Here is a 24,465-nt window from a genome sequence, read left to right on the forward strand (position 1 = left end):
TATGGACTCTATTTATTAATTTCGCCACTCTTAGTTTTTGCTATGTTTTACGCATTATAAAGGTGCGGTGGGCCACATTATATAGTTGATCGTTATATTAAGGGGGACCCTTTTCCTTCTAATTCCGTGTGAAACCTTCCTCATCCTGTCTCGATCATTTCTCATGTTATTCACGCTCTTTGTTTTTCTTTTGTCTCTTTTATCTCTATAGGGATTCTTCCGCCGCAGCATCCAGCAAAAGATTCAGTACAGGCCGTGTACCAAGAATCAACAATGCAGTATTCTACGAATCAACAGAAACAGGTGCCAGTACTGTCGCCTGCGAAAATGCATAGCCGTTGGAATGAGCCGGGACGGTAAGTGAACGAATCTTTTTTTCCGCCTTCTTCTGTTTCCATTTCAGATACGTTCGTCGTAGCAAAAAAAGACTTTTGACTCACTAAAACTCATGACTGACTGAAAGATCGAAGAATTGTTCCCCAATAGTATTACTTTTGGCGCAAAATTTAGATTTTTGGCATCGTTAAATTCCCTAATGACGATATAAGACTGATTTGCAAATGAACTGAAGAATTTCAGATCCGTTCATATTAAAAAATAAGACGACTCTTTTGACTCTCCAAAACTCATGACTGACGGAAAGGTCGACGAATTTTTCTCCCACATTATTGCGTTTGACCAAAAACTATGGTTTTTTCAGCATCGCTATATTCCTTTAGCTACCAAGACTGATATGTGAAGACGACTAATATTAGCCTGACGTGTTATTGACCTAAGGTTAACCGAATTATATTTACTATCTTTTTTTGGACGCTTAATCTTCATAGATAATCCCTGTAATTTTTGTATCCATTGCCCGAAAAATTCTGAGCGTCAAGTAAATTTCTCAAATTAGACTCCTAATCCTCTTCGATGTCTCAAAAGTTCTATTTCAGCTGGCGATGCCCATTTCTTTGCTGCTTAAAAACGACGTAAATTTGGCCTTTTAAAAGAGGACATCGTCCTTCTCTGGATAATCTGGATTTTTCGTTCTAATTTCTCGTAAGTCCAATATCTTCTAGCTCCCCACTAGCACCTAGCGTAAAAACGATTTATTATGGCTTTATTTCACTTATTTCGTTGTTTTCGGGCGTCAATTCATGTTTTGGTTCATTCCTTTACGCATCCTCGCGATGATCGCACCCACGAATTTCTCATACGCGAGGTGCGCGCATTCTAGATGCCTCCGGCCTCGAGATTTCTCATACCCGCCTAACCGAACCACTCTCACTCCGCGATGGCTGTCCGTATAGAAAGGGAAGCTCGTGTGGTTAAAGTGTGTCAGTCGCTGACCCCAACTGACTCCCGTGGTTTTCTCCTCCGCCTGCGGCACATACTCGAGGCCGCTACAGAGTCCGTCTGTCACACTTTCCAACGCCGAGTCAACGCACTCACGGCCTTCGCTTTCAGACCGCACATGCATATAGGCCTATGCTCGTGTACCCCCCTCCCTCTTATTAGCACCCCTCCTCACGCCACCCCGAATACCGTAGATCCTTTGGTCCCATTTGCTTCGTAAAATCGGGTGTTCGTTAAAACGAATTGTCCCCCTTGTACTTTGTTAATTCAAGATTCCCGTCCCAAATACTATTAGTTGATGCTACATCCTAACGCGAATCCGTTATATCCTTCCTACCTACTATTGAACGTCTTCCTATAGAGTTCTTCAATTAACTCCCCACTTAGGTAAAACGTCTTAGACCTAGACGGTGCCTTTTTCCCCCCAAAAAAAACTTACCCGTCACTCGAACCATCTTTCGCTTTCATCTCGGTTATCCGGACCGTCCAACGGGTAGTATTTTCCCCTACCAATCACGTCAAGGCACTTCTGCTTTCGAAAAAGAAATAACTTTCACCGGAGCGGTTGGTCCCGTCTCCCGTTTCGAAGTCAAAGCCATGTAGAAGACGCCATTATATGGTGGCCAGGTTTCCTAAATAAATTTTCTCGTTGGTCCCCTGAATATCATGCGATCACAAGGGTAAATAATGATCCATTTGCCAGATTGGTTAAGATTTTGTCCTTCTAGAATTGCAATCCTGCCCATTGCAAGCTAATGAAGCCGTGAACTCAATACGTTGGCATTGCGATCAGCACGTACCACGTATGAGATCGGCGAAGACGCGGGGGACATGTCGGCGAGGACCTTGTCCGATGACCGTTTAGTGAAAAAAAGGCGAATAATTTAAATCTGAGCTTGGTTGTTTTTTTTCAAATAGATCCCGGCGGTTTTCGTTCGGAATCTACGTTTTGCGGTGCAGGAAAAAATGTTCAAAGCCAAAAGCGTTTACTTGGAGCGCGATCCTCGGAGATCCGTCCCAAGATGGCGAGATGCGCAACTTCTGGTTGCAGTTTAGGAAATTTAGTGCTCTCATTGAGTTCATTGCATCAAGAGCGAGTTAAGTTATATGCGTATGTAAATTGTTGTAACATTCATAACCTTCCGACGAAAGCAAGCAAGTTTTCAGTTTTTAAATCCGTATTATTTCAAACTTTGAGCCATTCGTTCCTTGGTCCACGTTTCTGAGCCTGGGAAGTTTTTTTAAAAAACTTTCATCTCCGGAGCATTGTCGAGGACCGCGTGGTCTTTACTTTCGATTTTTTTCCGCCAGGGAGCAGTGTAACAATGGAAAGGCCTTGTAGTGGTAGTGCATTTCATTCCAATGGTAGTCCCGTCGAGGTTTCTCCCTCGTGAGCGCGCACCAATGCGGGAGCCGCACTTCAATTGTCTTGCGTTTGCGAGGTCCCTATGCATTAGCGCGGAGTCGTGAAAATCCTCCTTTCACTTCGCCAGCACTGCGAATGTTTGCGGATTTCCAATTCAGAATTCGGGTTGGCGTTGCGAAAACGTGCGCCATTTTCCTTCTCCTTACCTTGAACACTGTATTTTTTGAGGAAGTCCTTCTCAGAAACCAAGTATGAAGCATTTCCATGGATATTTTGAAATCAACACTTGAATTTGTACCTTTATCATCGAGTAATGGCCATTAAGTACACTCCAGAGGCTACAATTTAAATAATTTTGCTAATTTTTACTCTAGTAGCATGATTATTACATCCAAAGTATATCTCTCAATATTTTTTCAGTTGAACATTTCCGATTATATGTCTCACTTCAGGGAAATATTCTACAAGGGGAAATACTTATCGCAATTTTGCGACATCTCATGAATTAAAAAAAATTATTAATGGAAATCCTTTGAAATACTCTTGATTTTTTTAAATTTAAAATTCTGAAAATCGGCAAGCGTGTACTAAATTCGCTACGCTGATTTCTTGGCGTAAAGTTTAGGCAATTAGATTAATTCAATTTTATTTCTTTAATTAAATAAGGTAACTTCGGAAAGGAGTGGGAGTGATGGCGTTACACTTAAGGGTTTTGAATTCGATCCGATTTTCAGTTATCCGATTTTCAGTTATCCGATTTTCGAATCTTTTATATTCGAATTTATGATATTAGTGTGGTGCAGGACGGCCTTAACGTTTTTACCTCCCTATCCTTCATCATCCCTTTGCTCTCCGCTTTTACGGGTCGGTCGAATCAGGCCTCGGGTCCGGAATGGTGTCACCTACAGAGCTGTGCTTGCGGGTTGAACGCTCCCTTTAGAGGACGAATAATCCGTGGTAGGTGGGGTTAACTTAGGAGTGGAGCGGGGAATGGAGGGGGAGGGGAGGAGCATATAAAGAGAAGAAGGCCAGGAATATGGGAGTCGGGAATGGGAGAGAGGGAAGAAACGTATATCGGGAAAAATTTCGTAATATCGAATGGGCTGTAAACGAATCGAACATTGAAAAAATGGACAGTTTCACATTATCAGGTTTAATGCACGGTATTTATTTTGAATAAATACCCCCCCCCCCTGATTGTGGAATAAGTGCTTTTATCATATTAAAAGGAGAGCAATGCGGAGGAGCCTATCGGAAAATATTCGTTACATCGAATGTTGGGGGATAAAATGTTCGCTATTCTTAAATGGACAATTTTTTCAACATAGAAGATTTCCAATTATTTTTTTGCGACGGATTTTTTACACATTTTTTTGTCCAATCAGTTTTTAAAATATCTAATCGTTTCAATCTATAATTTATGGAAATTTACGCCAATCTAGCCGGATTTTATCAATTTTGTAATTTTCTGCCGTCAATTCATCATCCTTCATCTCCTCCACTCTCCACTTCATCAATTCAGCATCCTTAACCCCAGTTTATCTTTCTTCTCACAGCTTAAGCGTGATGGTTTTTGGTGAGGAATTTATTCATTTAGTTACGTTTTTGTTCCAAAGTCGACGCCTTTTCGGTCGCGTTTCGCCGATATTCAACAATTTTAGCGTCTAAAAAAAATCCCCCTTGAGCGAGGCGATCGCTCGTCTTCTGTCTTTATTCCCCATCCCTAGTCCCGTCTCTGTAATTCCCGTCCGGGCCGCGAGAGGGCGGGGGAGTCGGCCCAGTTTCAGTACACTGGCCTCACTCGGGTGCGTTACCCTCGGCAACCTATATTCAACAAACTCCCCCCTCCACTTCCCCTTCGGCTCATGGCCGCGCGCTCCCATTGGTGGAGGCACTCCATCGCCTTGGTTACGGCGAGGAGGCTGGCGATATACTTTGTGGGGTGAGGCGCGGTGTTAGATTGGAAGGCGGCGTCTGAGGTCTTTTTCGCCTGGCGCTATTCATATTTTTTTCTTTTTTCACGCGGCTGATGTCACTCAACTTTTCTCTTCGCGTGCGCCCGTTGATTGGCAATCGTGTCTCTCGTCTCATTTAGCTGTTTAGCCCATCGCGGAGAGATTTTTATCCCAGTTTAGGTATCTGATGGAAAATTAATAAAACAGTTAAGGAGTTTCAGTAATTATATGCGTTAACATTAGACATAAAAACGTGCAGAAGTACGTGAAACCTCGAGAAATACATTTCAGTATCACGCAGAAACAGCAAGTAATATTTGCGTAAATAAGATTTGGATAACTATGTTCTATTTTCAAACTTAATCGAGTTGACGCGTATGATAAGGCTGATATGAAATGTAGAATAATTAAGCTTCCGATGGTAAAAATTAAAATAAGTAATTTTTCATTCAATTTTTGATCATTTTCGATTGATTCGGTTTTAATGAGGGAACTATTAGGTGACACAAATGAGTTTATATAGTAATATTTTTTAACGCTTAAAAAGAGAAAACTTGTGTAAATTCCTCCTGTCGAGCCTTTGTTCTTCACGAAGTTAAAATTCGCTGTGCGATTTTCATTTTTTTTAAATATTATTATTCTTCGTTTTAATAGAAATTCACGCGTTTTGACGACAAGTATGATTTATATGTAATGGAGGAAAAAGTTTTCTGGGGTGCAGAAAAATCTTTCGCGATGTTTTCGATGTATCGAAACCGAAATCTCACCCCATTCGAATTCGTAACTCGATTCTCTCGGCCTCCTCCTCCTCCCCCAACCCTCTTCCCGTCATCCACCCCCTCCCACCACCCCCTGCCTCTCCTATCTTTTTTTCCGTGCTAAGGCTGGACGTTGAACCTCGGCCGTGTTGCAACAGATATATACCGGGGCCGACGGCTCGCAGCGACGTTGCCAGATCGCGGAATCGCGGCGTTGCCGGTTTTAACCCTTCGAAACGACGATCGGGCTCGCATGCCTACTCGCTTTCTTCGGCAGCGTATTGTCTTCTGCAAGGGGCAACCGTCGCGAAATTTTTTAGTGATTTTTTTATTAAAAGTTGAGCATGATAATTTCAGGACTGCGCGATGCATGCCAAATAATTTTGCGTGATTAAATTTTATTATTTTTTTATAGTAGAGAGTTGGAAGTTAATTAGTCAGGAGAAGTTAATGTAAATTCATTCATTAAATCGTTGTTATTTTCGTAGAGATGGAAAAAATATTTAATTTCAACTTATTTTCCCCAGATGTAACCTACAGTAATATTTAATTCCTTATCTAACGTCAAACACATTTGAAATAAACCATTTAAGGAAAAAAATCTGGACTGACGATTGAATATGTCATATTTAATAGAAAAAAATGATATAAAATACGGAATAACGTAAAATTGTTGCCAATAATAATGTCTACCAAAATTGAGGGAAAATTTTCAATACTTTATTCGAATCATATTACGTATTTTCATGAAAACGTTTGTGTGGCGGAAAAATGTTTTCAAAATTTCGCAAAATTTATTTATTTACGAAAGTACCTGATAGACTCGTATATGTTTCTGGAGGTGATTTGCTTCATCCTTATAACGAACGCTTACTGCTCTTCTGTGACGTTTATTGTGGTATTTGGGCGTATGTCAGCAATACCTGAGGCCAAGCAATCTCTTAAGCTTTCTCCTACCGTTGCAAAAGGTTCAATGAACTCGGGCGAGAGTTATCCCTCAACCCCACCCCCCCATATCGCCTCAGTCTTGCGTAACAATGACACGGGCGGACTATTCGACGGATCATGGAATTTCCCCTCGGTCGCCACATTAGCGTCGAGTCTATGGATTGGGTGCTTTGACCTGCATTGTCAGCTAGACCATATTGCCACTGACGGCATTATTTTTATTAAGGCCGTTTTACACGGGGCACGGAATTGCGCAGGTTAGAGCTGCATTAATTTCTAAAATGGCGCGGAATTGCGCGAATGCATGAACGAAATTAGAACAGGGGCTTATTTTGACGTCTCGCATCCACGCGTTCTCGCATGTGGTTTAGCGATTCACCGCTTTACACGACGCAATTTTGATTGCGCCTTCGCACGTACGTCAGATTGCGCAATTCCGTGTACCGTGTAAAACGGCCTTTAGGCTTAGAATACGCTTTATTGAAATTAACCACCACTTATATAAAATATACGCTTCACCATTACAGATACCCTTTTTTAAAAAATCATTACTGTTGTATAACCAAGGTAAAAACATTATAAATCACAAGCAATTATCTGCATAATTCTGCATTGTGTGATAATTTTAGGATGCGACGTAATAATGAACTTCTCATGATTATTCATTTCGTCTCTAAGTGCATATAATCACCCAAGCAATCAATTTTTATTGTTGTCGAATACTGGTTTCTATATGAGAAAAACCTGGGAAATATCGTTCTGGGAAGTAAGGAAAGACTGTTGTTTCCCAAAAAGCAGTGAATGAGGGAAGGTTCTGGTAATTTTGGAATTTTTTTACTTAGAAAAATCTTACGAAAAACATTGTTGTGATAAGCAGTTGTTTACTTTTCCGTTACGTTGCTCCGACGGTTATACATAGGCATTGAGCTTATGTATTATTTACATCATATGTGCGTGTTTTTTATGTATATTTTATATATATATATATATATTTGTGCTTTATCGCTTCAAGGATTTTCCGAAAGAGACCACTGACCGTCAAGGAGAGGTCGCCCCAATTATTCGGTTTGGTGTGGGAAGTCTTCGGTAGGAGTCGCCTCGGTAGGATGGGGGCCTTTTTTGACGATAGTTTCATGTGACGTAATGGGGTCTACTCCAACTCCCTACTCATCCCATTCTTTTGTTTTTTTTTCTTCTTAACTAGCGATGTTTTTTTAATAATTCTCCAAGAAAGAGACTATTCCATGCATACACATTATAGTATTTTTTGATGTCGTATTTCTTAACGGAATCGGATTAGCACATATAATGTAATGAAGTTAAGTTGTCGCGGGCATATATATAATAGAACTCAAACAAAGTACTAAATTGATTACTTAACCACAATGTTTTATTATTACTATTTTCGTCAATTATAAATTCATCGATGCGAGATAAATTACAAAAAAATACACGCACAATTATTTTTGGGCGTCAAATTTTATTTCATATCAAATAAAATGCATCTCTATTTCTTCCATTTTTCCTAAAATAATATTATAACTATTAGGTTTTATTTTTTTTTTCTCTAATATTTTCATCGGTGCGAATGAAGATTACAAATTTTTTTAAAATTGACATTTTAGTATCTCGATTTTTCTTTCCGCGTAAAGACTTCTCTTTTCTCCGTTCTTTTTCGTTTGGTCCGCGGTATTCCTCTGTTCCCCTCAGTCCAGACTCCGGGGACCGCGGATCGCTCCGGACCGCGTTTCGAGCGGAGGGAACGGTGGATCGCGGCGGACCGGGGATATGGCGGTGGGCGATCAGTATGGTATGGGGGGGAAAAAGTCGTGAGGAGTCAACGTTCTCATCTGTCCTACATAGCGGTTACCTCCCTGAACTCCCCCATTCCACTTTCTGGGAGGGGAGGAGTGACTCTTGCGCCACGAGCGGCCAGGACGCGTAGCAGATGTGCGGAAAGGAGGGGGGGATAGTTAAAAGGTATAGGATTCACTGAACTCAAATTGGGTCGGCTGACAGCGGGGACGAGGTCTCTTTCAGTTCTATATATTTCCAGCAGCGCTTTATATATTCGCCAACGGGCGAGGGGCATTGTGGGATAGTTTGCTAAGGCGCCTTCTAGAAGGACTTCCAGCATAACTTGTGACATCGACGTAAAATTTCGCCTCAAAAAGTTTGTATGATGAGACAGAAAAATTCTGTCAATTGATCTGGAAAAAATAGGCGTTAACGTGTTTTTGACTCAAAGTATACCTATACTTTACCGAGTTGGAAACTCAATATTCCGACCAAATCAATCGATGATTTTGAAAAATTGGAGAATGAGTATATTTCGTATATAGAATAGGTGCTGCGTTTCCATTCAAATTTTATCTGTACTTTATCGAGATGAAGGCTTTATTCCTATCAATTCTATCGAGCATTCTGGATAAATACAGTCAATTTTTCATCTTTTTGTCTTCTAGATAAGTTGAGGGATCGTGAATATTGTGTCTGAAAGAGTTTGCCCTTTAAATATAAGTAGATACCACAGTGAATAAAATAAGCTCAATTTTACTTCATTTTGATCAAAAGCCTTGTCAACGTTTTTTTATAGCCGTTAATGACTTTTTTTACTATCTACAAAATGTGTGCATTAAGCTCAATTTTTAGCGTATGAATAAAATAGAACCTACTACTGCCCTGCTTACATTCGTCAAATGGATAAATATATATATCAATGAACGGTATACATCTTTCTATCATGAACAATTTCATATTTAGCTGTCGAATATCCTGGTTTTCTTCACCCTTCGCCAAAAAAAGACAGTTTGAAATAAGTCGTGCCGAAGAAGAGAAAGTCGTTCGTTAATAACTTTCGCGTTCTATTGGCGCGCATGGCGATTTTCACTTGTTCTCGATCCGTGCGAAATATGACGACCCTAGCTTAGATAATTTCTTACCGTCTTCATATGTACACGATTTTCCCATGCAGTTTTTTTTTGTATTTAGTAAACAAATTAAACGCATACTTGTAACTTCCTTACATTGAATCACTATTTAATTTTTGTGTTTTCTCTTGTTATTTGATGGAGTACATCGCTATTATATTTTGTAAAACTATTCTAGATACAAATTACTTCGGCTCTTCGAAGCTATCGTGAAAATCCTTAGGTTTAGTGAAGGCCTTTCACGACTATTATATACAACATAATCTTATCGTCGAGTAAAATTTAAGTTGCTGAACCGAAAAGTGTGGGCACTTTGGCATTATTACGTTCTCGTTTTAGCGAATACTATATCTGTTAATGTAAATAGTAGAAGGTTTGTTTTATCCGGGAATCATCAAGAATAAACTAAACATTTATCAGAATTTTCGATAAAAATCGGGCCTAATTCGTTCGTAATATCGAAAGTATCGAAGTATCGGAAGTTCATTCAATTTACTCGCGCATAAACGATGTATAGAGTCAGATAGTTGACTACGCATTCGTGGCGTGCACGTTAACCGTGCCTTTTAGTGGAGTTGAATCGTTTTGACATGATTGGATTCACTTAGCAATGGCGTAAGGTTAATTCTGTTACAAGTCTCTCATATGCGAGAGAGGAAAAATCGCTCCTCCTCTTGCCTCTCTTTCTCCTTCGGAGTTCCCCCCCACTCTACCTCCCAACCACCCCTCCCCTACCTTCCCCTCCGGCCCCCCTCCCCCCTCGCACAGTCGTGGCATTGGCCAGGTCGTTGACTTGGTTCAGAACGTTGTCCGATAACTGGGCCACTTCGACTGCGCAAGTCTTTCTTGTGAAGGGACTTTACGAGCGAGGCGAGGAGGAAAAGGATGAGTGGACTTATAGATAAAACGAATTATATATGTACCTATCTTGTACATATACATAATGTAGAATATCCATGCACCATATCCCCAAAGTTGGATAAGAGGCTCGCTGGATAATCCCGACACACTGTTTTTGCGAGTTGAACCAGCTCTGTCGCAATGGTTATTACGCGTGTTAATTGTAGGTACTTTCGATATAACGAATTTCATATGTACCTATCTTTTATATACATAATGTCGAACTTCCATGTACCATAATCCCGAAAGATGGATAAGAGGCGGGCTGGATAATCCCTACTATTATTTTGCGAGATGAATCAACTATGTCATGGTTATTTTTCGTGTTAATTCTCAATACTTTCGATATAACGATTTAATTTGTGCCGAAATATATGGTTTTATCGCAATTAAAAATTGAATGTCATGGTGGAAATTTCGTATCTTTCAGTAAATACACTCTATTTCTACCTAAAATTAAGCATGGTTAGTGAATTTCCATACTGTTATCTACAGAATTTAATACATTCGGGATACATTCGTTTAATTGCATAAATTTGAAGCGAAGTATATACTTTCACAAAGATGTTTACTTTCTCTCTTAAGGTATTGTTTACTTGAAAACCTTTTATTATTTGGCAGGGTTTTAGGATATAATAAATACATTAACTATGACGTTTACTTTAATCGTCACTAAATTTAAAAATTGAAATATATGTGTAATAGATTTCTAATTGTTTGACTATCTAAGTACAAACATACGACAAAATTCTATGAATTAACCGACCTTCGCCTTTTGCTCTGCTTTTGTTTCGTTTTATTACCCACGTGACCCAGACTGTTTTCCGCGGGGATAAAAATGGTTAAGATCTGAAACGCGAAAAACCCTTCGCGAGGCCTTCGAATGAAAAGCCTCACATCCTTTTTCGCCTTTTACAGTCGACCGCGCGCACTCCGATGCTCTCCTGTTTCATTATTTCCCTTCACCCCCGCCCGGTTGCGTGATTGTAGGCCACCCGAGGGCGAAAGTTTAGCGTACAGCTATGTTGACCCGATAGCCGATCCACTTTTTTCACTCGATCGCTATATATATATATATACAGAGTGAGCGGCATAGCAGGGCACTAGAGCTGTACAGTTCGTGAATGATTCGTTCAGATAAAAATGAACGGAACATTTGAATGATCCGAATTTATAGAATCACCGTTTAGACCTCAAATCATTCAGAGCGAACTATTGTCGAGTAGACTCCTATGTAAACATGTATACGTCCGAAATATTTTAAATATTTTCACGTATTACATTGAGATCGTAATGGTTTGAATAACCGTTTGTGTGCAAATTTACGACATTTATTTTAAAATGTGTGGAAAATCCATACCGAGATATTGGTTTCTTTAGGCTTTTATGAAAAAGTTAGCTTTTGAATAGGTTGATAAAGGCTGAACTTATTTTCTTAATTACTGTAATATATATTGGTAACCGTAAACTAGTGAATTTTCATTAAACCTATCGTTCCCTGTGTATTTAATCCTGAAAAAGCGCTATAACGTGAAAGAACGATTTGAAGGTGCACGCAAATATATGTCATTTCTACGTCAAAATATTATCACTGTTGACCTTTTCACTCTCTCGGCAGTCAGAGACGCGTCATTCTCATGTAATCGATGAACTGAATGAAAAGAACTCGTACTGATTCATCGAAAGAACCGAAATTCCCATTTCTTCAGGGGGAACGGAAACAGTCATGGTTCGCCCGACGCCATCTTGGTCTTCCCCTCCATTGACCGTTTTCCTGTCTCTTCTCCAGTGCTTTTGCACTCATCCCGTCTGGCCACTCTCAATTTCCCCCGCTAGCCAAGAGAGCGGGTCGGCAGATATACATATAAGCCTATATCTGTCTTCCTTTTTTCCACTTCGTTTCTGTAGTTCCTCCATCGTGTCGTCATGTCTTTTGTTGACTTCATGGTGACATTTGATCCTAACATCAACGTGGATCATTGATATCATATGTAAACATTTACACGCGGTTTTTTAGTTGCTCAAAATAGCCGCCATCTTGTTGGACATCCGCTCCTTGTTTTTAATAGATTAATTTTTTAATAATCCATCATTTATATAATCTGATAACTTTTTAAAATAACTAATCCACTTCCTTCTCTTCGGCATCTTTTATTGGTGCACATTACCAACTAAGACACTTATTTTTTACATTAACATCTTAGAAACCTCTTCTTAAGGTAATAAAATATTTGAATTACCTTAGTTCACTCATATTTTCAATTGTCTTCTTGTTAAATAATCACTTCTCTTCATACATGCGGGAAATATTTCTTAATAATTGCCTGTATTTCCTTGTACTCCTTATTCATAATCTCCTATTTTTTCCTCTAGGAAACATGTAAAAACCAGACTGCGGTATTGGTATTCAACTCGATGATTTCGAGTTATCATTCTTCCAAATTCCCTCTTGTATCGGTGTGGGGAAGTTCCAAGTGGTTCACTTTCCTGCCGCGGGCGGCGACACATCTGCTGCCAGGTCGTTAACTCCGCAGCGGTGCTGACACGTATCGGCCGCGGAGAGAGCTATGTGAGGGCGATGGGAATGACGGCGGACTTTATGATATCACTCTGATCGTTTCCTTTCATTTTCTTCTGCGTTAATCGTTGCATAAGTGGCTTAGATGTGTTTGGAACACTAAAGAAATTAATTATGAAGTTATTGCTGCATACATCACTATTATGAGACAAGCGTATCCTTTTTTAACAAATTGTGACGGAACTTCTATCTAAGCCATTAATGGCGGATGAGCTGCCCTTAGCAACAATAAACATAACCATATAAATAAATAGTGACAGTTTTATTTTCGCAACACATTCGTATCGTGTTCTCTACTGTTTTTTGCCAATGTAACGTCAACATTAATGCCATGCTTAACATTGTTTCTAATAACATAATATTATAAAGCATGCAAGTAGCAAATATGTCATCTGTTACTGATATTTAGCAAGTTGTTGTGTTTAGGAATCATATTAGTTGCGGAAAAACTTAAATGAATTTCCTTCATCGAAGCTATTGATCTATAGTGGCTGCCGAATGCGGAGCGTGGCGACATCTCTCCGGCAGGTCCACGAACTGCGTGCTCGCTTTTTGGTATATCGGCGCGTTCTTCGAATTGGCTTTTACGCTTTTTCATTGGATATCGATTATCCTCTCTTTCGCTAACTAGTTCCATAAATAACTCTGTGGTATATTTTAGTTTTCTGAAAGCCTTCCCGTATTTGGGCAAAGTTTTAAATATTTATTGGTGCTGTATCTTTTGTAATTGATGAACAACTACGTTATTATTCTGCTTAGGCTAGTATTTTAAGTGCAAAAGACTAAAAGCAGTTTTTTTTTGTTTCAATATCATTAAAGGTTTTAATTTTTCGTCAAAGTGATGTATCATTACTATCTTTTACTCTTTAGTTTGTAGTGAATTCGTTTCTCCTCTGGCCGGCTTTGTATTATGCAGTTTTAGCTGGCAGAAATAACCTTAAGGGTTTCCATCGTAACTTCAGAGTTATAAACAATTGCTGTTCAGTTTACCGTATCTCTATAATAACTCGACAAATAGTCCATTGATGTGCGAAAGCTTTTCATCATATTTATAAGATATGGTACGAGCAATATCAGTCTATTGTCAGTATAACTTGTAAATACTCTGGCTATTATCATAATTTTCAGTAAGCTTAGATAAGTGTCGTCATTTGAGGCTTTTCAGAAATGAGCATTTTCGCAGGCGATTCTAGAAAACATAGCGTTTAGAAACATCTCATGGAAAATATTTGTTTATTTCGTCTCCAAGGGCAACCTCAATGTTATTTGATGCATATTGACACTCAATTCACAAATGCGACTTTGTGAATACGCATTTTTAAAATAAAATCATAATTCCGTGGGGGTAACACAATATGGGAAACTTATTTTTTTTAATTCCCGTCGTACGATGTGGAATGCGATTAGGTGATTATGTTTATAATATCTCGTGGATATATATCTATTTATTTAGGTCTCTCTATGGCAACCTCATTGTCAGGAGATAAGCCAATCACAGCTTTCGACTTCAATACATCCGCGGAGACGTCATCTCTTGTTTTCGCATTGTTAAAATAAAACCACGCCACGATGACTCGCAGTGGATTATGGGAACCGGGAACTAGGTCACCATCCTAGATCACCCCACACTCCTCCTCTACTCCTCCCCCATCTAGGCTCTCCTAGGAGAGGAAGAGGAGTGGGGTAGGATGGAACGCTTCGCAATACCGACTATCCCGATTCAAGTTCAAGGTTAGCGGGTGCAGAGTACTGCCCCCCCCCCCCCCCCCCACCATTACACTCCGGCCATCCCGGCCCCCCGATTGGTCGATGTGAGGGGCGGTGGGGTGGGGGATAGGGAAGGTCTAGGCCATAGAAGGTCGCAAAGGTCATATAGTCCCCCGCTCCCCGTGGAACGGTGCCCCGGTTTTGAGCCATTTTGGAGAATATTGTATTAATATATGCCAGGATAATTTGTTTGTTTCCTTAAAATTCTCGATTTTTACGCGATTGTACGACCTCTCCGTGTATTTTTCGCGATATTTTTCGACGACTTAAGACTAGATAATGCCTATAATTATGTTATTTTCGGTCCAAAATGTGACGTTATCGTGCACCCCTGGCATAAGAAATAATTATGTGATTTGCTTATATCTTTGAATTCCTCGATTTTTACATAAATGTACGAGCTTTTAGGCATCTTATTTTGCAGTGACTTCGACTAGGTAATGCCTATAATTATGTAATTTTCGGTCCAAATTGTAACGCCATCATGCTCGCCTTGAATTATAAATAATTAGGTGATTTTTTTATATCTTCAAATTCCTCGATTTCTACATAAATGTACGAACTTTCAGGCATCTTATTTTGCAATGACTTCGACTAGATTATGCGTGTAATTATGTCATTTTCGAGCCTGAATTTGCCTTTTATAATCGTCCAGCATAATCAAATCTTGTATGGACTGCAGTACGTTTTTTCTGCAGTATTTTCTTCGAGATAAAAATTGCTCTCGGTCTTAGTATGAAGATGATCAGAGCCTAGTTTTAGCTGAAGGTTTAGCTGGATTTATTTAGGCTTCGTCAAGGCTATAAAATACGTAATATACGTTTTGCAATCGTAATCATGTCAAGATACTTCAATTTTATATAACTATTACTTAAATTTTACGTAAATTCCATATTTACGTACATAATAGTGATTAAATTGGAAAAACGTCAACACTAGTTTTCTTTGATTCATGGCTAAAGCCCTTCTTGTATGTAAGCGATACTTTACAATCCTCCTAATCTATTTTCGATTCTCAGGATATGTGTTACTTAAATGAACTTAAAGGAAATCAATTTGTCACAGTTACATAAGGTGGCGTTTTTCAGATGTCGTGATGATTTTGAAGCCTATTGACTACTCCCTTGATTGCGTCATCGTCTCCTGTTGCTAAGATATTGTTTATGTTTGAGTCGACCTTGGTTACTAGGCACTGTCGCCTGCATCATCTTCACAGTGGAGACGAGCACATAATGATTCAGGGGAGACATTACGAAAGGCGATTGTTATAAAACTAGCCCCATGTTGACATTGAGTTGTAGGAACGAAGCAGAGACATATCTACGTCAGAAAACTAGAATAATACTCTATTAATGGACACAGTTGAACTACAAAGTAAATTTTACCCAATATTATACCTCTGCACAAAATAACTGTTATATCTTAATTTAGATTCCCGGTAAAATGTCCTGTGTACGAAATACAACACTTCAGCACGTAAAATATTCAAATTTGCACATTATCTTTGCGGAAATCGTTCTTATTGCCTGGCAATAATTAGATTATGATGCAATTCATGACGTTTCTCTGGGCTCAGCCGACAATGTGCTGGTGTTTTACAACATCTACGACTTTTTACGATCTTTTTTTATAATTTGATAGCTTCTCTCTCTATGAACTAAGTGAAAAAGACTATCATATTTTAGGTTAATGGCGAGAATTGTGGTATTTAGTCTAATATTTAAGCCTAAAATCCATTCTTATAGTCAATTTTTTAGTATTTTCCGTCTTTAAAATCGTTTTTTCTCTTTAAGTGTTGCACAAATTCGATTCCGAGTGCTAGAGAACGTGTTAGCCACGCTCCTTGATCACGTTCATAAGGTCGTCTAAATGTGAGATGGGGGGGGACTATTTTCGCGAGGCGTATGTCGGCCTGACGGCGGAGTGATCCATGGGGTGGGAGTAGTGGCGGCGGTGGCGGTGGGGGGAGGTATTACTTCTCGCGCAGTTCAAGATCAAGGCCACGCGGGAGGAGGTGGGCGAAGGACTTGGGAGTTGTGGACGGGGGAGGAGACTTCAAGTATCCTTCACCCCTTCCACTTTCGACATATTTCACGATTCCGAGGGGAATTCGCCCCGTTCGAGAAATGCTTAATTTCATTACATTACTTTGACACAATTTTGACTCAAGGATGACGTAAAAAATATGTGAATTTTTACGCATTTTTATGTTCTTACGACATAATGTAATGTACTGAGGTCATGAATAACGTCTTACGAACAATATGTGGCACTTTTTTCTTTAAAACCAGCATACATTTTCAGTGTACGCAGGAGGACGTATATATGCTTAATATTTACGCATTTTTATGTTTCTACGACATAATGCAATGCACAAAGGCCATGAATAATGTCTGAAAATACCAATATATGGCATTTATATGGGTAAAACCGATATATTTACAACAGATCGTAATGCTTTCCATATGTATTGTATTGACTTCTTTACCCCAGTATATTTGTAAACGACACTCGGCGATATTGGAATGCTTTCAGCGTTAAGAGAAATATTTCCTGGTCTATAAGCATCATAGTTCATTTGTTATTAGTCCTTTTTTGACTGTCTGGGACAATTGTGACTCATCGTTACCTGAAAAAACTGTTGCCAGATATTGTTGCGAATTTATATCGATTTATTCTGCACATGTTACGAAATATTTATTTGTTCGCTTTAATGCGCTGTAAATATCGTTGGTTAGTCATCCTCTCTTCTGCGTCCCGTAATGTTTATCCTTTAAGTGATGCAATTCTTCATCCGTATGACGTTGTGTAGACCAATATTTCCTCATTACATTTATTTTTTTTGTTTTTACTCCAAGTTCCGATTATTCTAGCTCTCTTTATCGTGTTTAAGGGCTTCCACTAGATAAATACCCTATTGGGGGGTTAGTTATTGTATTATATTGCTTTAATGTGCTAAAAAAATACTTATAACGTCTTCCAGGGGTGAAATTATGATAAAAATATTATATTCCTCACATTTTAGTTCTTTGTTTAGAGGTTCATTTCCTTGTCATCTTGTGTCTTATGTGCCGTAGCCTATATGTTTGTTTTACATCGGCAAATTCTACGCATCGGTTATTTGTAGAATTATACTAGTTCATTTTGGATTTATTTATGTTATTTCTGTATTGGGTGCCATAAATTTACGTCGCATTGGGTCTATAATGTCGTACAAAACGTATTCTTTTGTATATAGTCCATTACACGAGTTTACTTTACCATAATTAAGTCCAGAATGGAGTTTTACGTCTATAAGTTACTTGTATTGGTTGTTTTGAGTAATATAATAGTTCATTTGGGTTTTTTTAATGCTTTAACTATATTCACTTCCGTAAATTTACGTCGTCTTGGGTCTATACTGTCGCATGAAAAGTATTCCTTTGTTCAATAGTCCATCATACGAGTTTGCTTACTCGTAATCGAGTCTTGGATGACCCACTTGCGTTCTATTGTGCCCTGCCGTTTCGGCTCTGCACGTGTTGTAGATTTCCTACTTCATTTTATACATATATCCTCTCCCCCCTTTTACACGCGTGTAGGCTCCCCGCCTACGTGAGCTTGCAACCTTGCGCTCGTCGGTTCGCGACCTTGAACCATCCCTTTATCTGCGTCTCCCGTGAATATGTGCGCGCGAGGGGAAATATATATATATGTATATGCGATGACTCCCTGCCGTCGTTGGAGGGGAAGGGCCCGCGCGCGCAGGGGATCATGGGAGAAGTCTGGCCTTCCCTCTCCCTCCCCTCTACCGCACTTCGAACGCGAAGCGAAAAGACAGCTCACGCCGCCCGACCAGACGTGTTCCATAGTTTCGTGCACGGGTTTTGCATCTCGCAGGCGTGATCGCGACGGAATTAATCTCTGAATCTATTCGTCGGTTATCGCCGGATTCGTCCGCTCGAACACAACAAAGGCCGGCATCGCGTCGCTAGGAAGTTGTTATAACCTCGCCCTTGGCAACGGATAAACAGTCGCGGGACGGTTTGTGCCGATTGTCAGTGCTCTCCGGACTGGAAAAGTGTTTATCCACGTGCATTTTGAGGTGAATCTTGGGTTTAATCGACTCTTGAACATTTTCAACTGATATTCATTTGCCGTACGGACGTGAAAGTGATCTGTTCGGGCGGAAACTTTGGATTGAAAGTACACAGTGTGGTGATCTGATGTGTTAACTTTGTTTCGAGTGATCTCTACGCTATATTATCGTGTGTCCCACGGACTTTGATAGTTTTGTTACCCGTGGTTACAGTGGAGAACGAGGAACAAACATTTGCTGAAGTAGTCTTGGACATCGTTCAACTGTTTCAAGCGCCTTCATAAAGTTTTTTCCTTGTGGTATTCACCTTGTGTTATTGCCAACATAACTGCGGAAATAGTGTTACTGTGACCTTATTGGCTAATCGCGGAATCAAGAGGAAGGTTTATGTCTCCGCTCGACGCCTGGCATTGAAGGGGAAGTAACATATTTCCTCTAGAAAAACAGTTTATTAAACTTTCCTCTTCTCTTGAACAATATCCTGTGATATTGTGCCCTAACAGTTATAGTTATAACACCGTTTAGCGTTGTTATCATACGGTATATATATCGTGTGGGTTTTTAAACTCTCGGTCGCTGAAAATTTTCCGGTTCCTTTTAGATCTTTATGATTGCCCCCTGGAGAGAGATTCGCGAAGCTACGCAGTCCGACATTGGGCCTGACGTCATGGTGTGACATTGAAGCTCAGGCGATAAAAAAAATCAGTTTATTTTAATTCTCTCCCAAGGTTAGAGCTCTCATCTTCCCTGCTTTGCTGCGAGACTGAATTCCCCAGCCATAGCATCGGTTATAATTCTCGCGTCGCGACGTCGTAATTCCATTGTTTTTTGGGGTCCAAGTTAATATATAGTTCTCGACCTTAAAAAAAACTTCCTTGACGACACCTAAATATACTGAAGCATTGTTGAATTCGCGAACCTGCGTAGTTTGCCAGGCCATTGTTTCGGGCCCATAAAATATACTAAATCTATTTATTTTATCGTATATTTATCACTATTTTGCTCATCAATTGTTTCATTGAGTGTCCTAGTTGTGGTTTTATCTCCTTGTAGTTGTGTAATTCAGCTACAGCTGGTATAACTGGTTGGTTTTGACACGGTTGACGAGTCATATGTGTTTTATTTATCGATTTCCTTTTGTTTTACCTTAATTTTTACGTTTTGCTCGTCTTAATTGAAGCTCTATATCATATTTATCGCGCTCTTTAAATCCGAGGTAGACTAAACTTTATTCCAGTATTGTTTGAGCCACGTTCTGCCCATCCCTGAGATGAATTGGGCCTGGTATTAGTTTTGATCGCAGTTTTCTGGACTGGTTGCGATTTTTTCGGTCGTGTTCCGTGCGAAAGGGCGTTCTGTGCCCATCGAAGTGGTCCTCGGCATCCAATATCGTTCTCATTTCCTCAAGAAAGTCCGCGAATGTAAAGGCCAAGCGTCGCAAGGAGAGGCGAGAAGGTTTGTTCAAGGCCGGACAGAGGTCACGTCTTCTCTTCCCGGAAGTTGAGAGACTGTGGAAGCCTGTAACATTCGATTCCTCAAGGATATTCAAGGAATCATTCACGGCAACGTAACGCCAGGTTTAACCATCGTATTTTTGGAGCGAACTTCTAATATTACATCCTCGTTCCCTATCTTCATTCCCGACTCGTGTAAACCAAGATAATTCCACGTATTCACTCAAGAGGACTCACGAAAAGTTTTCGATTTAAGAATCGAATCAAAGTTTTTTTGGAATCGAAGTGCGATCGATATTCACCTAATATTTTGACCATTAAAGGACTAGTGGGATAAACCTATTGTTGTAAGGGAGATATTTCCGCTGCAATATTAAGTTATTGTGGTCGAAGTTTTCAGTCGAATCAGTCTACAATCGAGGTTGGTCGATTCGATTTTATTTTTGTTGTTTAGGAAACCAAACTCTTTCGACTTGCGTCATATTCTCCTACTCTTGACGATTTTTGGTACGGCTGCCCGCACCGTGTACTGTATCGTCATCCTGTTGTTTCGATAGTGTTTTTGGTGGCATTTAAGAGATCGGTGATAGCGTAGACCGAGGCCGAATTCGGTGCCGGCCTTCCAAAGGTCGCTTGTTGGGATTTAACTGTTTATTGTGTCCGTTCTGCTCTAAAGGTCAAACTATCGCTTTTGTTGACTTTGCTTTCGTACTACGCTTGACGATTTAGAATCGCTCCGGGCGGTTATTGTATCTTTGCGTCCGTTTATTTCTTTCTACTCCTATCGAAAGCGTTCCTGGCGTCGTTTCACAATCATTTCGGATCCGTTTAGGTGTACAATTCATTCTCTTATTCATATCCCTTCATTCAGTACGCATTCCTCCTTATTCACCACGTTTGGGTCGTATATCAAGGGATATTTCTGCGTTAATCTTGCGCAAACCAAGTGGAAGATCGTCTTCTAACTTTTTAAACGCACCTTGTAGTCGAAGCGAGTGCGTTAACTCGCGACCTTTTGTCTCTCAAGGCACATATTAGACCTCCCTGTTGCTTTCACCTCGAAGTTAAAGGCCACTGGATAGATCGATTCCTCTCCTTTCCAATATTCGACCATCTTTTTGTTCCCACCTTTCGAGCTCTACGTATCTTAAGAGTGTGTTACCATTCTTGCATCTCCTCACCCCAGCCGAAAGATTACAATTTCGCGTGCAAGGCCCCTGAAAAGAACCGATTAAGACTCTTTGGGATCTTCCTTGGACCCATTTGATTTTTCGTAACGATCATTTTCGATACATCGCCGCCATCAATATTGTGCGATAATATTACTTTCCTATCTCTTTCTTTCTTTGCTTCCTGTTGCGTTAGATAGCAGTTTGTTTGAGTTGGTGAAGAAATAAGAGTCATCTCAATTTAATATATCGACTGTCATATCGCCTTCCTCTTTCCATCTATTCGATATTCATGCGTAGTCATATCGTGAGCGTGCGATACTGTTCGTTAAGCCCGTTTTAAGGTCGTATTTATCGGCCTGGAAGTGGGTGGGAAGGGCTACCATTGGGTGACATTGAAATAGCTAACCTTCGTCGTCTCCTCAGCCTCCCCTACTTACCTCCCCTCCCAACCCCCTCCTGCCTCCTCCCCCCCGTGTGACGTCACTAAGCCTCCACTAAGGTCGGCTTCGCAGTTCTATATATGTGATCTCCTCTCCCGCGTCGATATATACATACTTTTCAGTCCATGTGTTCCCTTCCACGCCCTAAACGGACGGAATTACATTGCATGCACTGCCCTGTTGAGTAAATAGCTTTGTAATTATGTTCCTTCGGTCGTTTGGTTAAGCAAGACACTCTTGTATTGTTTTCTCCCCGTGAGCGGAAGATTTTAACCTTGAGGAAGATTCCTGCTGTCTCGCAGGCCTTAGTCGCCCGAGGCTTTGGGGCAAGATAAACCGGAGCATAGCCGCGACTACTCTCTTTAAATCAAAAAAATTGAACCGTCATTGTACGAGACTGCGGTCATATCGCACTCTCTCTCTCTCTCTTCCCAAGTTTGTACCCAATAAAAAGTGTGTACTCCTCTCTAATCTAGTCCCTGGAGGTGAAAGCGTTCAGTATACTCCCTTCCGTCTCACAGTTGTACCCAGAACAGCCATTTCAATCTGTAAAAAAACGGTTAAAAACACCAAATACGATCTTAAACATCAGACATTAGTTTTCTTCGTCATAATTGAACGAGCGTAAGCCTCCATACGCGCATAAAAACTTCTAAAACGTTTAGTTTGATATCTTATTCGCCTTATATTTTCGAGTTTAGAGTAATTGCCAAGATTTGACGTTACATTGGTGTAAATTTCTCGTCAAATCGGCGTTTAGGTACATTTCGTGCCATAAAAGTGTTTTTGCTCTAAAAATTTTAAGTTGGAGTCTTTTTTTCCTGAGACAGAGGTTAGCTGAATTATATTCCAAGTTTTTATTCGCTCAGTTAACTGTCTGAGTAATCCGCTTGAAAAAAAGTAGTTCGGGTATAACATTTCGGACCCGACTCGATTACGTATCCCTCCGCCGAGTCATATAGACGTTCCCTGCTTCCTTTCCCAAGAATCTCCCCCTACACGCCGCTCCAAATATAACTCTTTCTAATCTTTTCAATGTCACGACGCCAGAATGGCCCGCCTAGAAGTCCTTGAGGGGCCCGTAACGGTTACTCCTGCAGCGTCCGTCCGTGTGACCGTTTGCAGGTGATTCCTGGGTGCCCTCGAAAGATACGGAAGGGATATTTTGTGTGTAAGGGTGGGATACATTGTGGCTAACATATCTTTTCCATCCAGAGGATAGAATAGGTAAATGTAATGTTGATTTTCCCTTTCTTATAGGAAAAATAAGGGATATTTCTGGGCTGCTATATCCTTTAGCGAGTTTTCTGTACGCCATATTTGCTCCATTCATTTCCCTAGCGAGGTTATACATACCTATCTCAGCTTAGTATATTTTTCATGCATCTTGTGGTATATCACGATTGTTATTGCATCTTCCGAGCGTTTTCCGTTTATGGAAATACGTTTTTTGTGCTTCCATTATAGGTTTTGAAGGTTCATATATATGGTTCCGGATGCACTAAACGCTTTATTATCCGTCGTAAAAAGTTAATTTGTTTCTCGGTAGCGTGAATAAGGAGAAAAAGCATCTGCCGAAAAAGCAGACGAGCAGATAGAGTTTGATTGGGTGTCAAGAAGAAAAAAAAACAAGAGAAGTCTGCAATCTCGTCACCCTTGTCCAAGGTCTGTCTCAATTTATTTTTGTTTAGTCCGTCGCCAAGGTTACCTGTCGGGGGAGCTGTGCCAACTCTAAAAGAGTTCGGGAGTGTATGCGAAGTGATTTTCGTCCGCTGTACCGAAAATTTGAGTCGTAATTTTCGTTTATTGCGGTCAAAATCGATCGCATTTTGTTTCCACACCATCTTCACATCGTACATCGAGGTCGCGAGGTCGATCTTTTCGAGAAATATCGACTGTCAAACATCCGGATACGGTCGTTAATGGTTTTCCGGCTCGTCTCCTGCGGGAATATCTGAATCTGTTATCGCCAGTTCGTGAGTCCTTGGTTGTCTATACATCTTGTTTACTCTTGACCGTAGCCAAGGTCGGGTAACATCCCTGCGTCGCACAGAGACACGTGCCGATCAGCTCCGTGCGCACCCGAGACGTGTAGTCCGCCGTCCGTCGGGATTTGTGAACCTTTGGTGAACGGAACTTTGCTCCAAAAATACTGCTCGTACCAGAATGTCCTACTGAAAACTGAATTGTGAGTTCCTATCAACTTGATACCGGTTAGACGTCCTCTAAGTGAGGTAAAATTATATTTTTATCAAAGGGAAACTCATTTATTACCGTATTATTGTGATATAAGGCATTGATTCCTGCTACGTGTTACATAAACAGTGTAAGTGTATTAGACAAGTGTGTTGATAGACTTTTGTTGATGTGGTCGATGAAGTTCTTTAGAAACATGTTGAAGCGCCAGCTATATTGTACCTGATAGGTTGAACTGTGTAGAAGTGTCTTCTAAAACTTCAAGAGAAGCTCTTGAAAAACGTACAATAGAAGTGCGACTGAAGTCCACGTAAAGTGTGCTCTAAGAGTACAGAAGGTGTTCTGGATCTCTGGACATAGTAGTGGCCGTTGAACTGTCCGTCTGACCCCTGGGTGATATGGTAGTCCCAGGTGAGATGAAAGTCAAGGCAGAGGAAGAGAGGGACGCCAGCGCCTCTAGTGTCCAACTGGCGAACCACCAGCACAATCATCTCCCAATATTGAAGGGAATTTTAGACGGTGTTGTCGACTATCACAATGCACGTAAGTTGGTCCCCATGGTGAATAATATTATGTTTACATAGC

General features: G+C 40.3%; 1 protein-coding gene across 3 annotated transcripts in view; it reads left to right on the plus strand.

Annotated features, from left to right (window-relative positions):
* LOC124172933 (ecdysone-inducible protein E75) overlaps positions 1-24,465 on the plus strand; it is a 149,061-nt gene that overhangs the window by 110,318 nt on the left and 14,278 nt on the right. For 2 of the 3 annotated variants that reach the window (XM_046552455.1, XM_046552454.1), the window contains one exon: positions 212-356. In XM_046552455.1, coding sequence (XP_046408411.1) covers positions 212-356 — 145 coding nt within the window. Of the gene's footprint in view, positions 1-211; positions 357-18,339; positions 24,424-24,465 lie in introns of those variants that run through there. The other variant, XM_046552456.1, reaches the window with a different exon arrangement.

Source organism: Ischnura elegans (genome assembly GCF_921293095.1).
Source record: "Ischnura elegans chromosome 13 unlocalized genomic scaffold, ioIscEleg1.1 SUPER_13_unloc_3, whole genome shotgun sequence".
Taxonomy (NCBI): domain Eukaryota; kingdom Metazoa; phylum Arthropoda; class Insecta; order Odonata; family Coenagrionidae; genus Ischnura; species Ischnura elegans.